Below are 22694 nucleotides of genomic sequence, written 5' to 3'. Positions count from 1 at the left end.
TTCGAGTCGATATTCGAAGCGAAGTATTCGTATTCGATTATTATTCGACAATTTCGATATTCGCGTACCCCTACATTTTTTGTAATCACCACATAACGAAATTAACGGAGATAGAGTTTTGAAAGGATACTTTATCAGTCTATTGCGTTTCGCTTTATATTGTCCTTTTAATCGTCGGCACTTCACTGTGCTAACGCGGTGCCGTCAAGCTGGCAACTACTTGAAGGTGACGTCTGCTATATATCGGGCGTTCGATCGTACGATTTCTACTTAAACAGTAAGCACATGTAATATAACATACGGCACCACCTGGGCATACGTAGACGCGTTCACGAAGCGAAAGGCCAATTATAGGATATAGTGAACCATTTGGTAGCGAACACGCTCTAGAAAAGCACACACACAAACACGTACGAACTCGTGCGCCGTTTAGAAGGCTTAGCGAGCAAGCGCGCGTGCACCGACATCAGGTAAACCGAACAAATTAACGGGTTTATAACACAAGCACAGCGCCCGTTTGCGTTTAGTCTTCTGACGACACCATGCATTGGCTGTTCCTTTATATAGGACTGTATAAGCGAGAAAGCGTGTTGGACGACTGCGAATATACAGTGTTCACAGCACCGTCACTTCTGCAAGCAGTCTTTTAGGCCTAGCTCTTAGGCGGCATGCCTCAAAGTATAAGGGGCGAAGCATTTATCGCGTACTTCTTTCGTCGCACAGATTTTTAAGAGTGCGGAAGCACGATTTTGATGTTTTACCGTTATCCCTTGAGAAGTTGGGCTTAATGTTACACTGACGGATATTGTTGTAACTACTCCATAATTATCAGTGCATCATGCATTGTGGGACACAAACGACGCGAAACAGCGTCCACGCAGTTATAGATATATAGATAAGGGCCATCGGTGCTAGACTGTACGATATGCACCTTTACCGTTGCGGGCTAACTGCGATCACACTGTAAAATAACTTGCACCCTTAAAAGCGAAAAAAGGGTGTAAATGTGTCTCTAACTCGTACCCTAACACCCAGCGTTATGGTGCATGTTATATACACATTTACACCCTTTTTCACTTTTAAGGGTGTAAATTAATTTACAGTGTATAGGAGGTTGCTACGAACCGTTTCCGTGCTCGAAGAAACCGCGCATGCGCAAAAATTTCGCTGGCGGTGCTGCAGATGTACTCCGACTTCTATAACTATACCCCACAATGGGAATTTTATGCGGACGTTGCGGTAACTTCGCTTCGACATTCAGGGCATCATAAGCCTATATAGTATAGATATATAAGCACACATCTCGAAATGAGTGGCAATATGTGGTGCATACGCAATAGCGTCGCTTATCTGAGAACCCGGTTACATCACTTTCACCGACCGGTTGACACAGTAACCGCAGAAACATTTATAGTGACCACATGACGCGCATTTCCGGCGTGCATTCAGCGTACCGTCGCCCCGCACTAGCTCGCCCATTTTTTCGGTGAAGAATGACAGCGCTGTAATTCCCGAACGCAAAGCTGTTCCATATATCTATAGTGATCAAAGGTTGCAGACGGCTCGTGGTGCGCATTTCAGTGACGATAAACGGCGCGGATATCATATACTACGCGATGCGAACTCGCTGACGCCTAAAATACGCCGGAAATGCGCGCTCCATGTAGCTATACCGCTAACGCTGCAGGGATGAAAAGGCCGCCTTGCGATACAAAAATGCGCCCATTTCACGTCTGTCCGCCCTAAATAGGCACCTTGTCCAGCCTCACTCCTTAGGCCTTGAATCGAACTTCGTGTGCAAGTAGCAAGATGATGTCACCATTGAACAAAAACCGAAGCAGTGGCGTAGTCAGCAACTTTTTTTTCGGGGGAGGGGCATGAATTTGACCGGATACGGATAGGGTACGGGAAGAGGAGGGAGGCTGGGGTGACCTCATATATAAACTAAGAAATTCGGGGAGTGGGGGGGGGGGGGGGGGGGGGACGAGGCACGTGCCTAGTTTGCCCCCAACCCATAGCTACGCCACTGAATCGCAGTGAACTGAAGTTGACTCGGTCGCCTAGAATGCTAATTGTTCCACGCCCATGACGCGTCGATCGCACATGACGTCGTGTCGACTGCAGTGTTTTACGAAATAAACGTGCTCTCTCAATTTGGCAGCGACGACGTCATGACTCCGCAGTTCCGAAAATTTCGCATTAAACACCTTATCACGATTTGTGTCGGTTATAGTTGCTCCGAACGGAACATACGCAGCTGTACTCTAATAAAAGTTTATTGCAAAAATGAAGTGTAACGCCTGAATCTTTCTTCTTTCCACCACGCATCAACACGCCATCGACGGAATTGCGCACTGAATAGCGTACGTGGGTTTCCGATTTGCGTGGATTCGCAGAACAGACGAGCGAGCGCACGGACGAAATCTGTGACGTCCCAAAATAATGAATCTACCATTCGGCCAATCTGCATAACGGTCTGCCATTCACAGGATGAATGGTAAAGAGTAGACGAAGTCTACATGGCAGGTCCACAACAAATGCCCCAACGCTACATTTGAAAAATAGCGTTGGTGACCCAAACGCCCCAAGCCTGATTTGCGTCGTCTCAACGTCACCGTGAACATTTTAAACACGCGTCAACGCCTCCTCATTCAAATAATAAACTCTCGGGTATACTTTTCATCCTGTGAAATATTACGGATGGCATTATTTTTTTTTCTCTGTCATCATGTATTCATTTTCCTTCCACTTGCAGGAAGGGCGCTGCAGTCGCGTGACGTTAACGCAAGCCGGGCTCTGCGTCATTATGTGACGTCGCGTCGTCTACTTCCGGTTGTCTTGGAGACACCGCGCGAAGTCTCTTCAACCTCTCTTCTAGAGTGTACTAGAACTATATTCTAGTACACTCTATCTTTGCTATCTGCCTGGCCGTCGATCCAAACGTTGGTCGATCCCCCGCGAGAGCTATCCAAGCAGCGTGCATTGCGAGTGTTCTGTCGCAGCGCCGAGCATGTCCAGTCACGGCCGCTCGATGAAACGCACGAGGTCATCGAGCGGCCGTGGTCCAGTACTCCGGTAACCGCAGGCGAGCTGGGCGTTTTGACGGATGGGCGGAGGCATAATCTAAAGCCCCTAAATACTACTTACTACCTCTGTGATGAAGGGGCGGTAGCGTAACCACGCCATACACATTTTTGCCGACCAGCGGCGGTGGCGCGGGGATGGGGGCTTTAGCGTAAACGTGAGCGGCCTGCACGGTGCAGCGTCCTGGTGGCGCCGAGCTTAACCAGCCAAACACAGAGCTACTATTCCTGTAATCAAGTGTAATATATTTAAAATGACGTGGTCACGATTACATTCCTGCCGAAAATTTACACCATCAGCAAAGTGGAATGCACTTGCGTTAGCTGCCAATTAGCTCTTTGTTTGTGTGGATGGGCTTTGTGCCACCAGGTGGCGGCACCGTGCAGGCCGTCCTAAAGGCCGTTCGAAGGCCAGGCCGTTCGCGTTTGCGCCTCACCCATGCTGTAAAACACCCAGTCCGCTTGCGTTTGCGTTCACCTGAATACCGGACACGCTAAACTCTCTTGTGGTATATAGTAATCCTCCTGTGTGAAGTGACGGTCGCAAACGCGTAGATGCTGGCGCCGATCGGATACCGACAGCCCGATGTGCTGCACCCACTCCGCTCGCATGCTGAGGCTTGACATGTCGCCGATCGCTAGATTTGCAGCCCACGTAACAAGGGCGATCCATGGTGCTCCTGAAAAGAAAGCTAGAGACCAACACTGACCGCGCAGCTCGCATCAACAAGGAGAATGTTGTAGCAGAAACAGACGACACTTGCTGCGTGCCGGAAGCATTTCAGTGTAGTGATAAGTTGTCGTTGTGTATTCTCTTCCCGTTACATTCTTTATGAAAACAACTTAACCAACATTCCAACTATTGCGAACATTTCTTCACCATAAAGTTGGAAAAATTAACGATAACGCAAACTGACTTAAATTTGGCTAACTACCGTATATACTCGTGTAAGGGCCGCACGTTTTTTTTTTTTTTTTTTTTTTTTTTTAATTTCGACGAGGTGCAGCCCTTACACGGGATCGAACCTTTTGGTCAAAATGGTCAACTTGTGCAAATCCCGGATCTCGTGCACACTAGAGTTACTGTATAGGCTCCCCAAAGGAAACTCTAGTGCCCAACCAGGCTCTCGCCATCTAGTAGCGGCATGCGAAATACGCAGCGCGCGAAAATTCGCGTTTCTTCGTTTGAATTTTCTTTTTTTTTCCAAATTTCGGGCTGCCATTTATTGGGGGTGCGGCTCTTACAGTGGGCGACTGAAAATTCGGATAGCGGCGCCGCTGCGATCGGTAGCGATGTCCATTTTTAAAACATAATAAATTACACGATCAACGCGGAGCGCTTAAATGCGCGTCACTTAATGATCAGAAGGACCTATCGATACTTTAACGACTCAGTACGTTTGTACAAATTCGTCAAAATCGTTTCGTGGTACCTTTAAAGCACCTTCCCGGCGGGGCAGACCGCAAACGCAAAGCGGTCGCTTCTTGGGGTACCATAAGACCCCTATCGTAAACCTCCCTAACGTAGGAACAAAGCTAACGCGAAGGACACCCAAATATATCGAAAAAAAGGGTTTCGGCCAGAGGCTCATCACTCCCATCGAGGTTCACGTGTGTGTGGAAGTGAGAGAACAATAAGTCCGGTAGAAGCGTGCTTCAGAGATCAATGATTAATGCAAGCGGGAGATGGAACGCGCAAGTGTCGAGCCTCCGGGAGTTGCCGCTTATCAGTGACCAGCCCTTTCGTTCTTGGACAGAGGCCAACCGACGTACGAGATTCTGATAACCCAGAATGAGGTCGCGAGCACTCGCTTTACGCAGGCTGCCCTCCCTCTGGGTCCGAGGCCACGACTTGCAAACGCTGAACGGCTCGGTTACTGTGAACAAATCTCTCTCCTGGAAGCCTTCGCTCACAAAGAAAGGAGAAACATGGCGCCACAGATGCGCTTACAGGATTACTGGCATATTTTCGACTCATTTCTTGCGTTAAATGAAGGTCCTGGACCTCAAAACCATGCAAAAAAAGACTAGCAGTCCTCATAGTGCAATAAATATTTAATACCATAGCTTCTTTACGGCCAGTTCCGGTTTCATTTCTCAGGTTACTCTGTCGTGGCGCCATGACGAAGGTGTTGACATGGGAGCAGGATATCGCGACGTTTTGGCACTTGCTTGGTCACCTCCTCAGCTGCTATTCGATGCCAGGCCTGGTGTGGCAGCATAGACGGCCGAGCCGGCCGGAGCGAGTGTCGAAACATCGCAATGAAGTTCACTGCTCCCACGTGACTACATTCTGCGTTGTGACGTCACGACCTCCTTAAAAAGTAAACCGAAACTGAAAAATTAAAAAAAAAATGGGTCGCAAATATTATGTCGGCAATCCTCTACTAAGCAATGCTAAGGAAAAAAAAAACATTTTTTTTAACGCATTGCTGAGCTAAACTGCTCAGAAAGCTGGGACTGCGTCACCCTAGGCTGCTAGCCTCGGATAAATGCCTCATGAATACTCCTTTGCCCCGCATAGCATACCAATTGTCTACAAAACTCGCATATTCCCAGAATATAAATTGCAATGAAACCGCGTGTATGTCGCAAACATGCGCGAGGGAGATAATATGCAACAGCTAAACAGGATACCTCAGCGGCAGACTTGGCATGCTTCTGCAAACGCCAAATGCACTAGCACACGGAACTCAAAAACGTAGGCAAGTGCAAGAACCTTGAAATGAACAAAGAGGTAAGTGGAGCTATTTCAGAGAAGCTATGTTACTGCAAACATTGTCAAATCCTGCCATGTCGTCAAATTCGCCATCTTGTCTGCTCCGATAGGTCCAGAGGGTTACTACAGCCTCCCATTGGCTCAAAATGATGCCATTACAGAATTTGGGAATGTCAAGAATATAATTGCAGCCAACTTTCTGCGGCAATGAAGGCAAAGTTATAAGGGCGGGGCCTCTGTAGATGTACTGCTGTGTCAAGAAGTCCGGCAGCATTTGACAGCGCTCCTGGCTTTTCAATATAGATGCTGTATCAGGTAGCTTCCACATGAGATGGTTCTGAATTTGCTTAAAGTCAGAGAGAGAAGCAGACAAATAAGCCAAATTTAACACTCACTGGTGTATTTCATATTATTTTACGTTATATAAAAGCTGTGTTCTCTCATCCCCAGCTTAAACTGATGCAGATGAGAATGTGGACCTTTCTTCATGAGCTGCGACTCTGCACCCTCTGCACCGTGTTACGTAGGATAGAAAGCTGACACTATGCAACACGACAATGCCTTCGCAGACTGCGTGACAGTGCCCGCAGAAACAGTTTTGTGTTTGTGTGCGATTTTCTTTTCTTTCCTTCCTTTTTTTTATTTTTACTTATTCTTTCTCTCTCTCGCCTTTCGCATCCCTTTACCCCTCCCTCAGTACAGGGTAGCCAACCGGAGATAACCTCTGGTTAACCGCCCTGTCTTTCCTTTACCTTTTCTCTCTCTTTATTAGCGCTCTTGCTTGTGCACATTTCGTCTCCTTAGCTTTCTCTTCGTAGCCACACAAAGTTGTCTGCGAGCACTTTGTTCACTACTTCAAGTGAACAAAAGAGAGTTGAGTCGGGTTGCGTCAGCACCCTACGTAACTACTGGTGTTGTGGGTTAACGATGAAGCAATGGTCCCAGAGCAACAAAGTAGTGGGCTTGTAATGTACAAAAGGTTTATTCATGTCAGGGCAGGGGCTATACCATGATTAAATTTGCAGCAGCCTTCAGAGAGCACTATGAATTGCAATGTCTGTGTTGAAACATGTCAAAGTTTGATGATGAAATGTAGTAAGATTTGAAAAACACTGGGCATTGATCTGTACTACTCCATTTCTTTCTTAGCAGGCAATGCTGAGGATAATGTGTGGCTAATCCAATCATAAAAATGCACCTCTTTGCAAGCTTCCTTGTGAAGTCGTCAAGGTCCGCAATGTCATCTACGTGATAACTTAGCCTATTACAGTTATGTACAGAGTCAACATTTCATTAAATCACATTATGTAATAATGCGTGTAGAGTGGTCATAAAAGGATGCTTGTTCTGCATGTCTAATTAAGAAGTGTCTTGGATCAATGTGACAACTTTTCAGCTATTACAACTGCAACATATGGGGTCAATGTTACGTGGAACAACACATTCTTTTCCACATCTCTTGCTTCTAATATCGGATGTGTTATCTTTTGGCCACCAGGTGAAGACAGTGTGAAAAGTTGCTCTGACTTGCACAGCACTGCCTGCTAATAAGTACTAAACAAAGTACACACTTTACATTTCAAAAAACTGCACAAGGTCGACCTTGGCAAGTGGAGGCCAGCAAGTGAGCAAGTATAAAGACAAAAAAACATGTACTGCTTTTGAAACCTCGAAAAGCAGCTTATGACTGATGGATGTGCATTCCTGTTGCAATGTTTTAGTCATTCAGGTATGACATGACGATGACAACACAGCCCCAAGGGCTGTACTCAAAGATCGCCTAAGCCATCCCAAACGTCTGCACTGAAGTGGTTTAAGTGAATGACATAGCTACCATTGTTAGCAAAACGTTCACACCTAAGCTGTACCACGTGGGCTAAAGGCAAAATGCATAAATACTATTTATAACTATGGCTAATCAAACCATTAAAGCAGCAACAAAACAGAAAGCCAGTGCCTGAATGCAAAACAGGAAAATAGCATTAAAATATGTTTATGTTTGATTACACAAAAAAGATAGTGTTGAATGTTTAAAAAAAGATGAAAAATTCAGGTAAGTTACACAATCCAACAAACAATCCAACAAGCAATTCGTTTTAACAATTCGGGACTTCTCAGTTGAGGTGGTTCATAACACCAGCCCAATGCTTGCACATGCTAGCACACATTGACCATAACGTGCTCCAGCCAGTGTTAACATCATGTGCAATTAAAACACTGCAATTGAAACAACAAACAAGGGCCAGTATAGTGTAAGGATTCCTTTCGTTCGGTTCTATTCATTACCTATCATTCACTTTTCAGGGCCATCTGTTACCTGTGATAACACAGGTAGAACGCCACTCGGACCACTGACAAAGTGCAAAAGAAATAGCCATTAGAATAAAATCTTTACATTATCCCGGCCAAGGTCGTGCTTACAAGAGGCTGTGTGGCAGCCTGTTTGCAAACCCTACAACAAATGCAAATGGTGAAACACCTGCTGCAACGTGGTGACTAGAACTTTGCAAAGGCAATTTCAGCGTGCCCCTGCGTTAAGAGCTCCAAAAGTCGTTTTTGAGAGTTGCAACCAGATTGCGAGCTTATCCACGTTTTTAGGTTCTCGTGAAAGTGTCCAGATGATACTTTGAGTAAGTTACACTAAACTAGCGTACATGTTTGGGCAAGTTGATTGCACTTGACTGGAAGTGCATACAACACCAACAAGAGATGAGAGTTTTCTAGAAAGGATGACACCGCAGCATTGGCGTCAATCACAGCGTTCGATAAACTGATCTCAAGGAGAATCTGATCCATGTCGTAAAGGATGTAGGTAGCGGCAGTTCCTGGTAGACTTGCTGATAATAAATGAAAATGTGTTTTACTTCCTTCCATTTTTTTTTCAAAGCAAATAGCTTTCTTTCGGTACAAAGGCGCCGACGCAAAGGGGGCATGCTTCTACACGACCGAGTTGCGGCACGCATTTGTCGCTGAACGCAAACTATTAAAGCTCTTTCAGATGCACATGCCATTCTTTCAGATGCACATGGCATCCATCTATACTACCACCACAGATGTGCTGGTTACTGGCTTTGCTCTCTATGCAATTGCGCAATGAAACAAGAACCGCAACATAATTATCTTCACTACAACAAATATGTGCCATCAAGCACATCAGTTTTGCTACCCATACATGAGCATTTTCCCTCAGGAATGCGACAAGTGGAACATAGAAGCTGTGCTTGAGATACATAAAAATGCTGTGCATAAAAATGTTGATCAGTACATTTCATAGTGAAGCTGGTTTCTTTGCATCGAGCAGCTCGAACCTCAGACTAAAGGGTCATGGGAAGATAAGGTGATTAGAAGACAATAAGAAAGTTGTAGTATATAGAGGCAGGGAGGGAGTAGAAGCAGGCATAGCGAGATCAGTCTCCACACTAAAGCTGGAAAGACGGCACTGCAGCTTTGGTCTTTCTGGTTGTCCATCTTGCCCTGCCCAGCCTTTCAACCACGAGTCCTGCTCAAGTAACACTGTTGCTGAAATTAAAAAGTGGTAATTGGGCAAGTGCTGGAGTGAATATGAGCACAACACATGCACCGATTTCTATGCAGTCAGAAAAGACAAAAAAAAAAAAGTGCTCTCAAATTGAACTTTACATAAGGTGTGCCTACTTTAAGTTTCATACAAAAGTGAGTGTGGGGGAAGACAGGGACATTCGTGGCTGAAAATTAAGAAAAAAATAAGTCTTGAAGACTACGTTCTTAGACTCTTTAGAAAGTATATAATGCATCTGTTATTATTTTCGTGAAATACAGCTCGCATTCGCATCAGATCTGCCAATATTTAAAACGAGTGCCAACCTTGCCTACTCAACAGGGCAAATCACTTTCCACCATGCACTTGAATTTAGCGTAAGATTTCAAAAACACAGTACAAAATTCTTTCAAATCGGTCACAGAAAAGCAAGTTGTAGGACTGGCATTCCCCCCTTAAAGAAGAAAAGCAGGGGGGAGGGGGGGGGGGCAAGAAAGGTCACAAAATGTCATTATTGCTGGAATTCTTACAAACAAGCACCTACAAAGAATACTACTACACTTTTCACCATCCAAATTTAAGAAAAAAGACAAACTTCAATACAAATCACACATTATGTGGTTCCATAGTGTTCAGCAGTTCTCAATATGTGTGCATCTGCCTGCAGAAGTCCTTTAAATACAAAAGCCAAGAGAAAAAGATAGACAAAGAAAGAAAGAAAAAAAAATGCAGCAGATCCAACGATTTGGAATCTACATACAGCGAAGTTTTGTGTGAGTGCATAAAGAGTCGGAAACGCGAGTTTGTCTCTACTGAATGTCCGCACAAAGTAACACGCAAGGCTTTATTCAGGCATTGTAGAGAGGCTAATGCAATGACGCGGATGCACGAAGGCGGGCTTTCTGGTTATTTTTCTTGCTTGCCCCTGCACGGCTGGTGCTGCTAAAGCCCCTCTATATAAAAAGTAGCGCCAACCACTTCCCTCCTCCTCCGTTCCACTGTCGCACTCGGCGCGGCCGGAGCAATCGATGCGCGATCTCGACAGTGGCGCCGCTCATGTCGACCCTGCCGTAGCAGACGATGGCTAACGCGCTACCAGATTAAATCCGCGGAAAACTTCGATCGCGCCCTGCTGAGCAGTTTTTGTGGCGCAATTTTGCTTCGTCAGTCAGTAATTGGCCTTAATAAAGCCGTTTTGGAAGTAGCAACGCGACGATGCGAGATGGCGCAAATACCAAGTGTGCAGCAAGCGTTTGTGCTCGCTGGATGATAAACAAAAAAAAAAGGCTTTTGCCCTCGCATTGTCAGTTGCGGCAACTGAAGGCGCAGCAGCATGCCATCACAACAAAGTTCTTGTCCCTAACATGTTTGATCCGTTTGTGCGTACAGCACTTTCATCGCACAGGCCCGAGAATGGCGGTCGGAGCGTGCTGGAAAGAAAAATATATACAAAAGTGCGATGCCTGCTTCCACGTGACACGGATTGACCAATGGGGGAGCGGAGGAGGCTGGGAGGAAATGCCGGGGTGAGCAGTTTTATATAGAGGGGCTTTACGGTGCTACAGCTGCGAGCGTCATCTGGTAGTGGTGCAAAAAACCCGGCGGCGCGCTTACCTCACTGCGATTGATTGGCCTATTCGGCAAGAGAACACAGCCAGGCCGCAGCAAACACGGTCAAGAAACCCGGCACGGTTCGCAAAGAAAAGCTTCGCTTTTGATAAAAACTCTCAGTGCCAGAATGGTGCAGCTCGACATTTACAGGTGCACTCTGCATATGAAAGTGGACTAATCCTGAATTCATGGGGCCACATTTTGGCACAACTATATTCCCATGTATCTATCTCTTTCTTAAAATGTCTGCTATTATCAACTACCTTTATCATTTTTATCTATTGTCATTATCACGTGGTTGGCTGACACCACAGGCATGTTTTATGGAAGGAAGCACAACATGAATGAATGAAGAAGCTAACCACTGCAATATCTGGGTGTTGAATACATGTTTGTGTCTGCTATTCAGGGCCCGGATTACATACTGCTAGAATATCCTCACAGCTGCGAGGATACTTGAGGAACAGTAATCCGACATAATAGGCAAGCTTTTCCACGGCCTCTGTACACCGACAACTTCGTGGGCACCTGCACATCTTGATATGTTGTGTAGAAATAACAAGAAAGGATGAGAACAAGGAACGACGCATTTTGTGCCCCATTTCCTGCAAGTAGACAGCCTGAAAACAGAATATGCTACAAGTACCTTTTGATCAACGTCTTCTGTACAAACCTAAGCACATGTCAAATTCAAAACAATATTTCACAGATCTCTCTCCACTCGGGTCTGATACAGGCAGCAAAGCACATCATGCTTGTCTTACATGACGTTACCTGTGTTTCCTGTACTGGACAGTTAAAGGCACACAGTACTCAACGGGCAAGTTAACATCGGCACATGAATGACAATCCATCTCAAATCATCTGTACTGTAGGCGTCGGAAGTTTACGGGGTGTAGAATCTGAGAAAAAGTTTAATACTTTCTAGATCCTGGACATGCAGCCTGGAATTTGACTTGCACTAGCGTACACAACGAACAGAGTGTTGTACTAAATTTACAGGCAGCAACCAAAAACTGGGCTGCTGAAGTGCGGCTTTCTTGTGAAAGCCACATTGTAGAAACTTTTGACGCCAACTGTACATAAACAAATGCAGTTCCAGCATCAGTTTGTTTGCCTTGAACAAGCTACTATATGCGCATTACACTGAGAAGCAAGGCCAATTAGAGAAATGAACACCACTTGGCCTAATAAAGCAGCAAGAATATTTGTATTACTTTCTACGCAAAAGACCCCATCTATTCAAGAGTTTGTCACAAGTGGGTAAATATGAAGTACTGAACCTTAGTTGGCAAAGAAAACCTTGAAACTACTTAGCTGTTTTATGCGTAAAACTGTTACTGTGATTGTAAGGCTTTTAGTGACAGAATGTCCCATAACAGATCTGAAGACTTTCCGACAAGCGGGTAAACTACAGGTTATAAAGTACCAAACCTCGGTCCCTAAAGGTAACCCTGACGCTACTCAGTTGTTTTATGCATAAAACCGGTAGCGTAAAACCGGTACCTGTGACAGGGCGTCGCATAACAGATCTCAAGAACACTACTGACAAGCTGCGCCCTTGTTAGTACTAGCATAGCTGCCATTAGAACAAAGCCAGAAATTTCCAAAGCATTTCACTGATTTCAATCCTCTTCTTGCGTCAAACTGGAGAAGCTGCAGCCAAGTTCAAATAAAAGGTCAAGGCTCTGTGCTTAATGCTATGCAACGGGAAAAGCACGCAGGAAGCTAGGAAACAATGACTAGAAAAAGTTTCACCGACCCGAATGGACAAAGGCAAAAAAAAAATATTTGTACCCTTCCCACTCAAAAAGCGAAGGTAGGTTTCCCTTTCACTTTAAACATACATCGGTGGCCGTTTCCTCGCACTTTGAACTTCACGAAGCAAGACCCATCCCTTGAAGCAAAGCTACCATGGCGTGACAAACAATGGTAATAAACTGCCACAGCAGCATGTTTTCTCTCTAAACGATTATTAATTAAACATGTAGCCAGAGAACTTCGTGAATTGCTTCCTTGAAGCAGCCATAAGCATCACACGCTTTCGGCATCATTTAAATTATATGTCAGCAAGCTAAACTGCCTCGGTGTGTTGGAAGCAAGGATTCCACAAACGCTTCTCTGGACACAGCTACGTGAAGCTGATAAAGGCAGGGCTCTGCACAAATGCTATTAAAGAACATGCTTTGGTATATGGAGCATTTGCTACTGACAAACGAGCAAGTAAATGTCCTTTTTCATGTAGTGAGTCACAGGCTAGTGATCACATAAAATCCATCTACATAATCAATAATCCGAGTCCCACATGTCAAATACCACTTACAATTCATTCAGATTTTTTTTGGTATAATTGGTACTATGGTCGAAAGCAATTGTGCGGCGGTAAGTAAATTTTCTGCTGCAATATCAAGCAAAAAGAAAGCAAGAAGCAAGGTTGATGGAGCACGAAATCCATTTAAAATATTTAACAGCATACGAATTTTACCTTTATCGGCTTCACGAAGCAACAGCACTACACAAACTAACACTTGAACAACAATAAGCCGTCTGTCACGTCAGACGAACTCAACCCCCTCAAACTTGTAGTCGCCAATCTTGGTCTCGGGGTAGAGCACCTTGCCGTCCTCAACGCGAATCACAGTGATGTACGATGCAGTCTTTCCTTTGTACTCCTCTGACTTGAGAGCGAGGAGGAGGCTGTCCTGGTCCGAGCGCGTCAGGCTCGGCACAAACTTGACCGACGAGAAGCCGTGGGTCGGCAAAAGCGGTCCGACCTTCGTCACCTGGACACGAGCGAACTGGGGGTCCGTGCGCAGCATGAGGTTGGTGCCCTTCTCCTCGTCCTCCACTTCATTGTAGGCCGTGGTGCTCGCACGACGCGGAAGGAAGAACCACTCGCCGAAGCGATGGCTCCATGCGACGGCTTCGTGAATCATGTAGCCTGGAAAGTCATGGCCGAACGTTAGTCCTGGCTGAATGACAGTCCAGCGATTGCATTTTGTCTGTGGTACAATGGGACCAGCTAGGCAACAGCATCGATGACTTCCACTTAATGAGACAGTGCACCATTTGACCAGCCTCTTATAACTCACCCAAGGTCGCCAGTTCAGGAAAGCATTCATGCTCTGTAACTAGCTTATTGAAACCAAGATTAAGTTGAACCAATTCCCACACCCCATTAGGGTAGAATTAATGGAAATCAACTGTGTTGTCAGCAAGGCCTTGCCTTGAGAGGTGTCATCAGGCCACACTATAATCTTTTCCTAGTTCTTTCAAAACTCCATGTGACTTGCAAGATAAGAAGAGCCATGGGAATAGAGAGAAATGGGGGAGGGGGGGGGTTACGATCCTGAAAATAATAGGCATCACCATTGTCCCCATGTCATGCAAGATCGCAATCACGCGTGCATTACTGTCTGCCACAGGTGCGTTGGAGTAACCGAGGTGAGTCAAATCATGCAACATAGATCCAGCACGCTTCAACAGTCTCGGCTGTGCTGGAGCAACGCACTTCAGGAATGCAGCTTTAGCCAGCTTTAGCTGGATCTTGCTTTCAGGCACACATTGCTTCAAGATGAGCACACTTGGATTTTAGACACGTGGCGTGCGGTTTCATTCGAGACTATTGCCAAGAAGTCCAAGGTGATGAGAGTATTAAACAGTAATGGATAGCACGGAACCCAACCAGCTTTGGGAGAACACCGATGAGGTGAGCTCGTCAAAAGACCAGAGCAGCGGAAGCAACGAGGACGACTGATTCGCAGTCGGCTGCTAGCGGTTGCATTCTTCTGCATAGCAGTCCGAGCCGAGTTTGTGGCTTCAATAAGTAGCCATAAGCATGCCTCATGTAAGGCCTGCACCCCGAAAAAAAAAAGAAAATGTGCGGGCTTTACATGAGCAAATATGGAATAAGGCCTTGTTTTATGCAAGGTCTTTCATGTTCTTGTTAAAAATAGAGTGCCATTTACACTGCTACATTGCTTTTATGTTGGAGAAAATCCATATGCATGTGTTTGCTTTGGTAAATACACTCAATTTAGCAACGCTTTTCGCTCTCCTCTCAGACCATGACCGAATGTGAAAGCCTTTCCCAGCTGCTGACTTCGAATTGAAACGTGTCACTGACACCTACGTTGCACATATGGGGCTGAAGTGAAGCACGAGAATGGCAGTACTCTGCAATTTAATACGAGGACTGATAATGTCATGAGCAGATGTTGGGACAAAGGTAACCATGGAGCCAGTAAATAGCGGGCCAGCAAAGCCAGCAAGGCAACAGGCAGCAATGTTCAGGTAACAAACTATATTTCCAACCAGCAATAACCTGTAATGCCGTGGTGCATCTGATGTTTCAAAGAGTGGCTACTGCATTGAAAGTTACTCTTTATAGCAGATGGCACAAGGAAAAAAAAATTTTTGTTTGAAAAATATTTCATGTCTGTATGCATCAGGAAACCAGGAAACTCTATTAGCCGAACAGCCCGCATGCATGTCCAAGCTATTAGATGGCAAAAGCAGTACATCTAGAAAGGAGGGGGATACATCATTCCCTATCGAGGATACAATCACTTTTGCAAGTTTTTGTGTCGCTCAGCCCCGGACACTTTTGACACGTATGGGCGGCTTACTCAGCACTGTGCTAAGCCAGCATGCTTGGCACTAGCTGAGTTGGGAGGATGCTGTTGCCCGTTGATGCCACTGCGTCAGTTGCTACACTCCATTTCATACATGGCAAGCAATGCTACAATGGCTACAGAGACATATCTCCCAGCTCGCATTCGTGGCGAGAAAATAGTTGTCATATATGAAAGAAAGGTATTGGTATCCAAACTTACGTCTCTCGCTTTTGTGTCACAAAAGATGACACAAATATTACATGGAAGGCACCGCAGATCTGAACATATTTACCACTAAATGAACGACATGATCTGTTTCTGCAACTAGCGGCCGTAGCGTACTGCTTGCGCTCACAACCAATACACAGTATGTCGCACACGAAGGCGCACAAATAATTAGTGACTCGATGTGAACTCACATCTACAAGTTGTAGCTGTAATATGAGGTTGTCCACAAAAAGTTTCGCAGATCAAAAACAACTGCATCACCAAACATGCGGAGTACGGCCTCTACGAAGGCACCACTTGCACAACTTTCACAGCATCGCCTGCTAAGTATGAAACGTAGCAAAGTTACGCAAAATCACCGAGAAGTAATCCTACCTCCAAAGCGAACAGCCAAGCATATTACCCCGGAAGAGAAGACAAGGTGGCTGCCTACCTGGGGCTCCGTACTTTGCCCACTCGCAGAGCCGCCGGTAGTTGTCCCGCCAGTCGCGGTGCTCCACGCGGCCCCCCGGGGTCACCACCTTGATCCACTGGGGGTCGTGGTTGATCACCTGACCCTTGCTGTTCGTCCACTCCTTGCCCAGGCCACCTATGTACAGGACGCCTTCTCGCACCGTCGCCCACTCGCTCTTGAAGCCTGCGTGGCCACATGAGAGTGATTCAGTATACCGATTTTGTGGTCCGCCGCCTTGGCTGGATGCAGCATTGCCTAACACTCCCGGGGCTGATCTTGGACACTTTCACAAATACCCAAGGAAGTGTCCGGTGGGAATGTAGTTGTGGTAGCTTCATTGGTAACGCACTGCATGCCTAATACAGAAGATGTGGGCTCGGTCCCCACCTGCGGCAAGTTATCCTTTCGCCCACTTTCATTTCCTTTGGCCTTATTATTTCTACATTTCAATTAAACATAACTAACTTCCCCAATGCTTGTTCTAGCTTCATTGTAGCTTACTTTGTATGATAGCAATCTTATGGCAAGTTTCAATTCACCACCGCTGCCACAAAAGATGCTGGGTAAATAAAATTATTAAATGTCCAACTTATCGGTTAATTAGCCTCCCTTGGCACAGTGAAGAACAAATTTTATAATGCAGATCGAATGATTATTCTCACCACAACATGAACTCTCTGATGTTTTTCAATATGGCAGAAATTCTGCATTGGCCCCGCTGAAAGGATTCAGAAATGCTGTGTGGTGTTCTTTAACAGATACGGATTGTTAAAAAATAGTGTTTAATCAATTAGTGGATGCTTTATTATTTATCCCTTTCACGCAATGGGCATTGGCTGGTTGGGTTACTGCTGTAGTCAATTAGCTAATTAACTGAAATTGATAACTTTTTAAGTGCTGGTTTTTACGCCCATGTAGCGATGACAGTAATGTAGGAGGCGGCTGCGAGAAGTAAAAACAGTTTCTACTATTTAAAAAGTGCTATCCAATGTTAAAATATTCACCAACAAAAATTTGCCTTTTCTAACCTCGATTCTGAATTGGGTGTACAAAGTGTGCCGGAAGCACTGACCACATGATGCTTACCATCTAGGTTTTTTTTTTTTTTGCGTGTCAATAGGTTTAACACCTGTGCTTGCCTCTTATCTCGTAGAGTTAATCTGCTGGCGACTGACAGTTGCCTGCGGTTTAAACGTGCGACGATGGATTGAATGCCTTAGCAGGTTATCACAGAGAGTCACTCTGCGTCACGACAGCATCAAGAATAACGTAGGCAGCGCTTCCGGAACCATTTGTGTGTCCTGTTTCTGAATCGTAAAAAAAAAAAAAATAGAGAGAAAAAAAAGTGACTTTTTGTGAACGAATACGTCATCAAATGAGGGCAATCTCAAAATCACATTAACTGTTCTGGCCTTCTGTGGCACCTGGCTGCATTAGTGTCATTGCAACATGGGCCTTAAAGCCTTTAACTAGAAAGTTACTTATTAAATTTCAGTAAACAAACTGATGGCTACTTGGCCCATCTAGTGTTTGCTGTGCTGAAGATACGAGCAGTGAAGACAGTAACCTTTGTAGCAGCTAAACCTCACTTTTAAAAAATCAGTTTCCGTTCAAACAGGTCACCTGGTATATTAGCAATATGTACCAGATCTTTGAAGACTAAGTAATTCTAAAGAAGACCAAGTAATTGTAAATATAAAAAAGTGCCACAGTGGAGAAAAAAAAGATATGTTATTGGCGACACATAAATCTTGCCAATGGACATCAGAAATTGTGTGACAAATCACCAGTTATTTGACTTAATACTTAATATTAGCTCATCAGCTTTGTTAAGAACTTGGGCAGATGTTGCAAGTGTACAAGACAAGACTGAAAGGAAAAAAAAAAATACTGAATGTTTTACCGGAAAAGAAAGCTTATTAAAAAATTCGTTCATCCATCTTTCAAAGGAAAACGGTCATAGCATGAAAGTGAAATGTGTATTCTAACAACCAGTGGCAGCTTCGTTGCACATTCACAAAGTTCCTAAATGTGCAATCCTTTATTAATTACAGTTTTGCTCATAGGACAAAGCAATGACAGTGACAGCAATAACAGGAGGCCTGTGGTGCTGCCAAGCATAAACAGCCCTGCGGAGGCTACCAGGCATCATAGGTACATCTGATATAGTCAGTCTGTGTGCTGTGAGAGTGCGTCATTAGAGCTCTGGCGGCATCATGCACTCACCCATACACATGTTCAAAGTAGAACCGCCGTGCCATACAGGTGATGGTTGTCACCTATCAAAAACTGGTCGTTAGACACTAAGTTTGACTGCAATACTTCAAAGCACTACCATCTTTACTACCCTCCTAGGTGTCTAGGCTGCTGGGCATATCGTCTACGAACTTACTCAGCGATAAAATAAACGATAGCTAAATATCCACCTTGAAACAAATACACATCAAGAAGAGCACAATGCCTTTAATAAACCAAACCTTTCTAACCTTTTTATGCCTTCTATTCAACCCATTAGCCAGGCAAACTATCGCCATCTCGTAGATTTGCATGATGACGACAACATGACCTACGTACATTGCGCAGATTTTTGGCGAAGCCTGGCATAATACACTTTCATGTTTAGTGGGGTAGTCTGGGTGACTGAACATTCAGAGTTCGTTAACTTGCACCTAAATCTAAGTACATTAGCCTTTCAATTTTGCTCCCATCAAAATTGCAGCCGGGATCAAACCCATGACCTTGACCTCAGCAGTGCAATGGCATAGCGACTAAGCTACCGTGGCAGATAACACGTGAAATAGGCTGCAGATAAAACGAAGACACATTAAGCGCAGAACTAGATTCAACACACCTCATCAAGCACAGACAAAGCGCGCAGACGATATTTGTTGCAGCGCAAGAACATGCAGACGCAGACAAGAAGCACAGGATGAGCGCTCGTCCTGTGTTTCTCGCCTTCATTCATCTGCATCTTTTCGCGCCCTGCAACAAATACGTTTCCATACCAACACGCCCAACTACTGATATGGCTGAAAAGGCAGTATTTAGACTAATTTAATATGTGTAAGTAAAGCAGTGTATTACTTTCCTTCACATTTGAAGCTGCAATGCACTTACATACTGTATTAAGGTGACACGCAGTGGTCATCACAACGAATGAATAATGACATTTTTACATCTAAAAGCGACATGGATTAATATTTAACATCTGGGGTTACTTAACATGTGTGCAACATACAGTAGTCCCATACTTTTGAGTTCTGCCTCCATCGAAATGTGGCTGCGACAGTTGGGAGTCAAACCGACAACCTCGAACTGAGAAGCATCAACATGACAACCGCAAACATAAAGCTCAATTAAATTGCATTTGCAACAAGTTTTCTTGGACTTTGTTATATGTAGCATTTGAAGCTACATTAGCATACAGTAAAGGTACAGCTGGTAAGTTGCATAAGTTAATAATGCCTCAAGTCTGGAATAAGCACAAACTAGTAGTATAGTATGGTAGCATAGTATGGTAGCTTAGCTTTGCTAAGCTACCATATAGCTTCAATTATTTCAGTCCCAGAGCACCACCTCTAAGTTGCCTAATTAGCTTAACATATAATGTGACTATGCAGTAAAGTTAGGAGGAGACCCTGAGTTTGAGCTTCAGGCTCTGACAAATTTTTCCTCATTGTAAACATTTGAAAAGGTGTATAGCTATGTTTTAAAGTCATAGCAGCACTGTTTCAATTAAGTGGGTGTTAAGTATAACTATCTTTCCATACTTAGTGGTTTGACTAAGATGCTGGTCATTTCATAAAAAATGTTAACCAAGAAGGCAACAGAACAGTGCTAAGAAAACAGGAATCAAGGACGGGAGAGGGAAACAATGTGGCAAACAGAAAAACCGAGGTGAGTCATGTTTCAAAGCTGCGACGTGTTAAAATATGACACAACAATGGAACACACGTAGATAACCTGCACTTGTGCACATCTTTGCACCATTGTCCGCACTTTATTCTTCAGAGGCACTAAAGGAATTTTCCCTTTACACAAACAGATTTTCCAGACCCTTTCAAGTACACCTATACTTCCACCAACTGACCTGTTGCCATGTAAATGCTGCTTTCGCGACACACCGAGTGTGACGCGAGTTTAAAATTGGGCTAGCTTGTACACATCAAGTGGAACAAAAGAACACAGAGCTTCTAGACTTCATGCCAAGCCGAATGTCGAGCACTGAGCACCAAGCCATTAGAGAGCTTTAGATTAGGGACTCAAACGGCTTGCGTTATGCTTGCGTACACAAGACGTTTGGGTCTCGGCAAGACCAAAGGAGAGCTTAGGCTCTCGCGTATGGAAGTGACTTGCATACTCTAATCTGAAACTCTTTATTAATAGTCACCCCCCAGAGCTGTGCAAACACTGCCAGTGCAACAAAATACTAAACTAGGCAAGTTGGCATTTATTGATGTTTGAAGGGTAGCTTGAAAACCTGCACAGGACGAAGGAAAGACACCAACACCGGACAAAGAACTTTGTCTAGTTACTCAGTGCCTTTCGTCCCATGTAGGTTTTCATGCTACCCTTGAAATATTGCTTGAGAGACAAACAAAATAATAGCTAGAGACTGGTAACTTCTGTTCTCAGTACATTTTTATTCTGTCTGCATTCTCATTCATTCTTCAACATCATCAGTTTACGTCTACCACAGGACATAGGCAACTCCTAGCGACCTTCAATTATCCCCGTCTTGTGCCAGTTGACCCCATATATTGCCTGCAACTTTCCTAACTTCATCGCACCACCTACCTAGTTGTCTGCCTGTCCCCGACCACGCTGCCTTTCCTTTGGCACCTACTTTAAGTCTGATAGACCACCCACGCATTACGTGGCCAGCCCAACTCAATTTTTTCCTCTTAATGCACAACCCCCCCCCCCCCTTTTTTTTTTTTTCTCTCTTTTGCGGCACATGTAGTACAGGGTCTTATCTATAAGCTGCGCAAGATATCACCACGAGCCGACTCACCTTTCGGTGCCTCTCCATTGCCGTCGGTGAGCATCACCCACGGTATCACCTTGTTGTCCCTAATCTCGTACACCACTCCTGTCCTGTCGTCCATGGTGTAGAGCTTGCCGTTAAACACCACGAGCTCGGAGAGCTCCATGCCGCGGCCGCCCATGGCAAACTGTCCCTTGAGCATGGTCATGCCTTCTTCCCACTCGATGCTCACCTCGCTCATGGTCTTGTCGACCACGAGGTAGCCGACCTTCAGGTAGCTCACCCACGTGTTCTCGGTCCCCTTCAGCTTGGACTCGGTGTCCAGGTCGGTGATGCAGGCGATCTTGTATCGCACCTTGCGACCGTACACGATGGGCTTGGTCAGCGGGTAGGTGGAGTTGTACGGCAGGTACTCCTTCAGGATGTGCTGGTGGCCGTGCTCGTGGCCCGGACCGTCGATGTGGTCCTCGACGATGTGGTACTTGCCCCACGGAAGCAGCGCGTACATGAGCAGCAGGCATGTTATGCCCATGAGCGCCACGGCCACGACGAAGTTGACCTGGCAGCGGAGCGTCGAGTTGCCGATGCGGTAGGCCGTCGGCAAACGGCCGGAGCTCATCACCCAATCTTGCATCTTCATTATCGAGGACGGGTTGGCCCCGGATTCGCGATTATCGAGGAGAGGCACTCGAAGCTCCATTGTCCGCGCCCATTTGGCGGACGGCGCGCACGTCAAGAGCTCCGGGGCCCCTGTATCGACGACGAAAGTAGTTCACGAGAGCCCATAGTCGTCGGGCTGCCTCCGGAGATTGAATGAGGCAGCCGCCGGCGATTGAATGGGGGGGCCTAGTCAACGTCACTGACCAGCTGCTACCCCGGAACTCGATTCGCGACTTACGTGGCCACGGCGGGCGACGTCCAAACCTACGGTGAACTTCGTCTTGGAGGTTCAACGCACGGTCACAGACGTAGTGGCCGCCTGTGAAGTGTCTTCTCCGACGGGAATCCGTCGTTCTCTCCCAGCTACCGACATAAAACGACGGCCCATCGACACACCTGGGCTTGCTGTTCACCTAGGGAACGGCCGTTCGCAGCCAAGCCGCGATCACATGACGTGTTTTGTGAGTTTGCATTACCGGGATGCCAGCGGAAGTCTGACGGCCTGAAAACCAATATTATGAAGATTGCAGTGGCTCCGAGGCTGTGAGGAAGAGAAATAAATATGAGCCAGAGTCTGAGCACGCGAAAATTGTTTGAGCGCATGACCAAAGGATGGCGCAGCGGCGGCGTGAGCTTCTTTTAAACGTTCCTAGATGGCAGCGCGTTACTTTTCCGGTGTGGGAAATACTGGGCACTCTAGAGGTGGAAGATGGAGTAAGAAATCTTTTAAAAGATATCTATAAAAGTAACAAGGTGCTTATAAAATGGGAAAACAAGGTATCTGGGCCTATAGAGATACAGCAGGGGCTTAGGCAGGGG

General features: G+C 45.5%; 1 protein-coding gene across 1 annotated transcript; it reads right to left on the bottom strand.

The window, feature by feature from the left end:
• Positions 1 to 6765: 6765 nt before the first annotated feature.
• LOC119453293 (soluble calcium-activated nucleotidase 1) lies at positions 6766 to 22410 on the bottom strand. The gene is made up of 3 exons (XM_037715324.2): positions 21243 to 22410; positions 16208 to 16411; positions 6766 to 13871 (listed from the first exon to the last, which is right to left on the bottom strand). The coding sequence occupies exons 1-3, from the start codon at positions 21913 to 21915 to the stop codon at positions 13486 to 13488; spliced, it is 1263 nt and encodes a 420-aa protein (XP_037571252.1). The 5' UTR covers positions 21916 to 22410; the 3' UTR covers positions 6766 to 13485.
• Positions 22411 to 22694: the final 284 nt, after the last annotated feature.

The sequence above is a fragment of the Dermacentor silvarum genome, chromosome 5 (genome assembly GCF_013339745.2).
Source record: "Dermacentor silvarum isolate Dsil-2018 chromosome 5, BIME_Dsil_1.4, whole genome shotgun sequence".
Classification (NCBI taxonomy): Eukaryota; Metazoa; Arthropoda; class Arachnida; order Ixodida; family Ixodidae; genus Dermacentor; species Dermacentor silvarum.
This window is presented reverse-complemented; position numbering and strand designations above follow the sequence as displayed.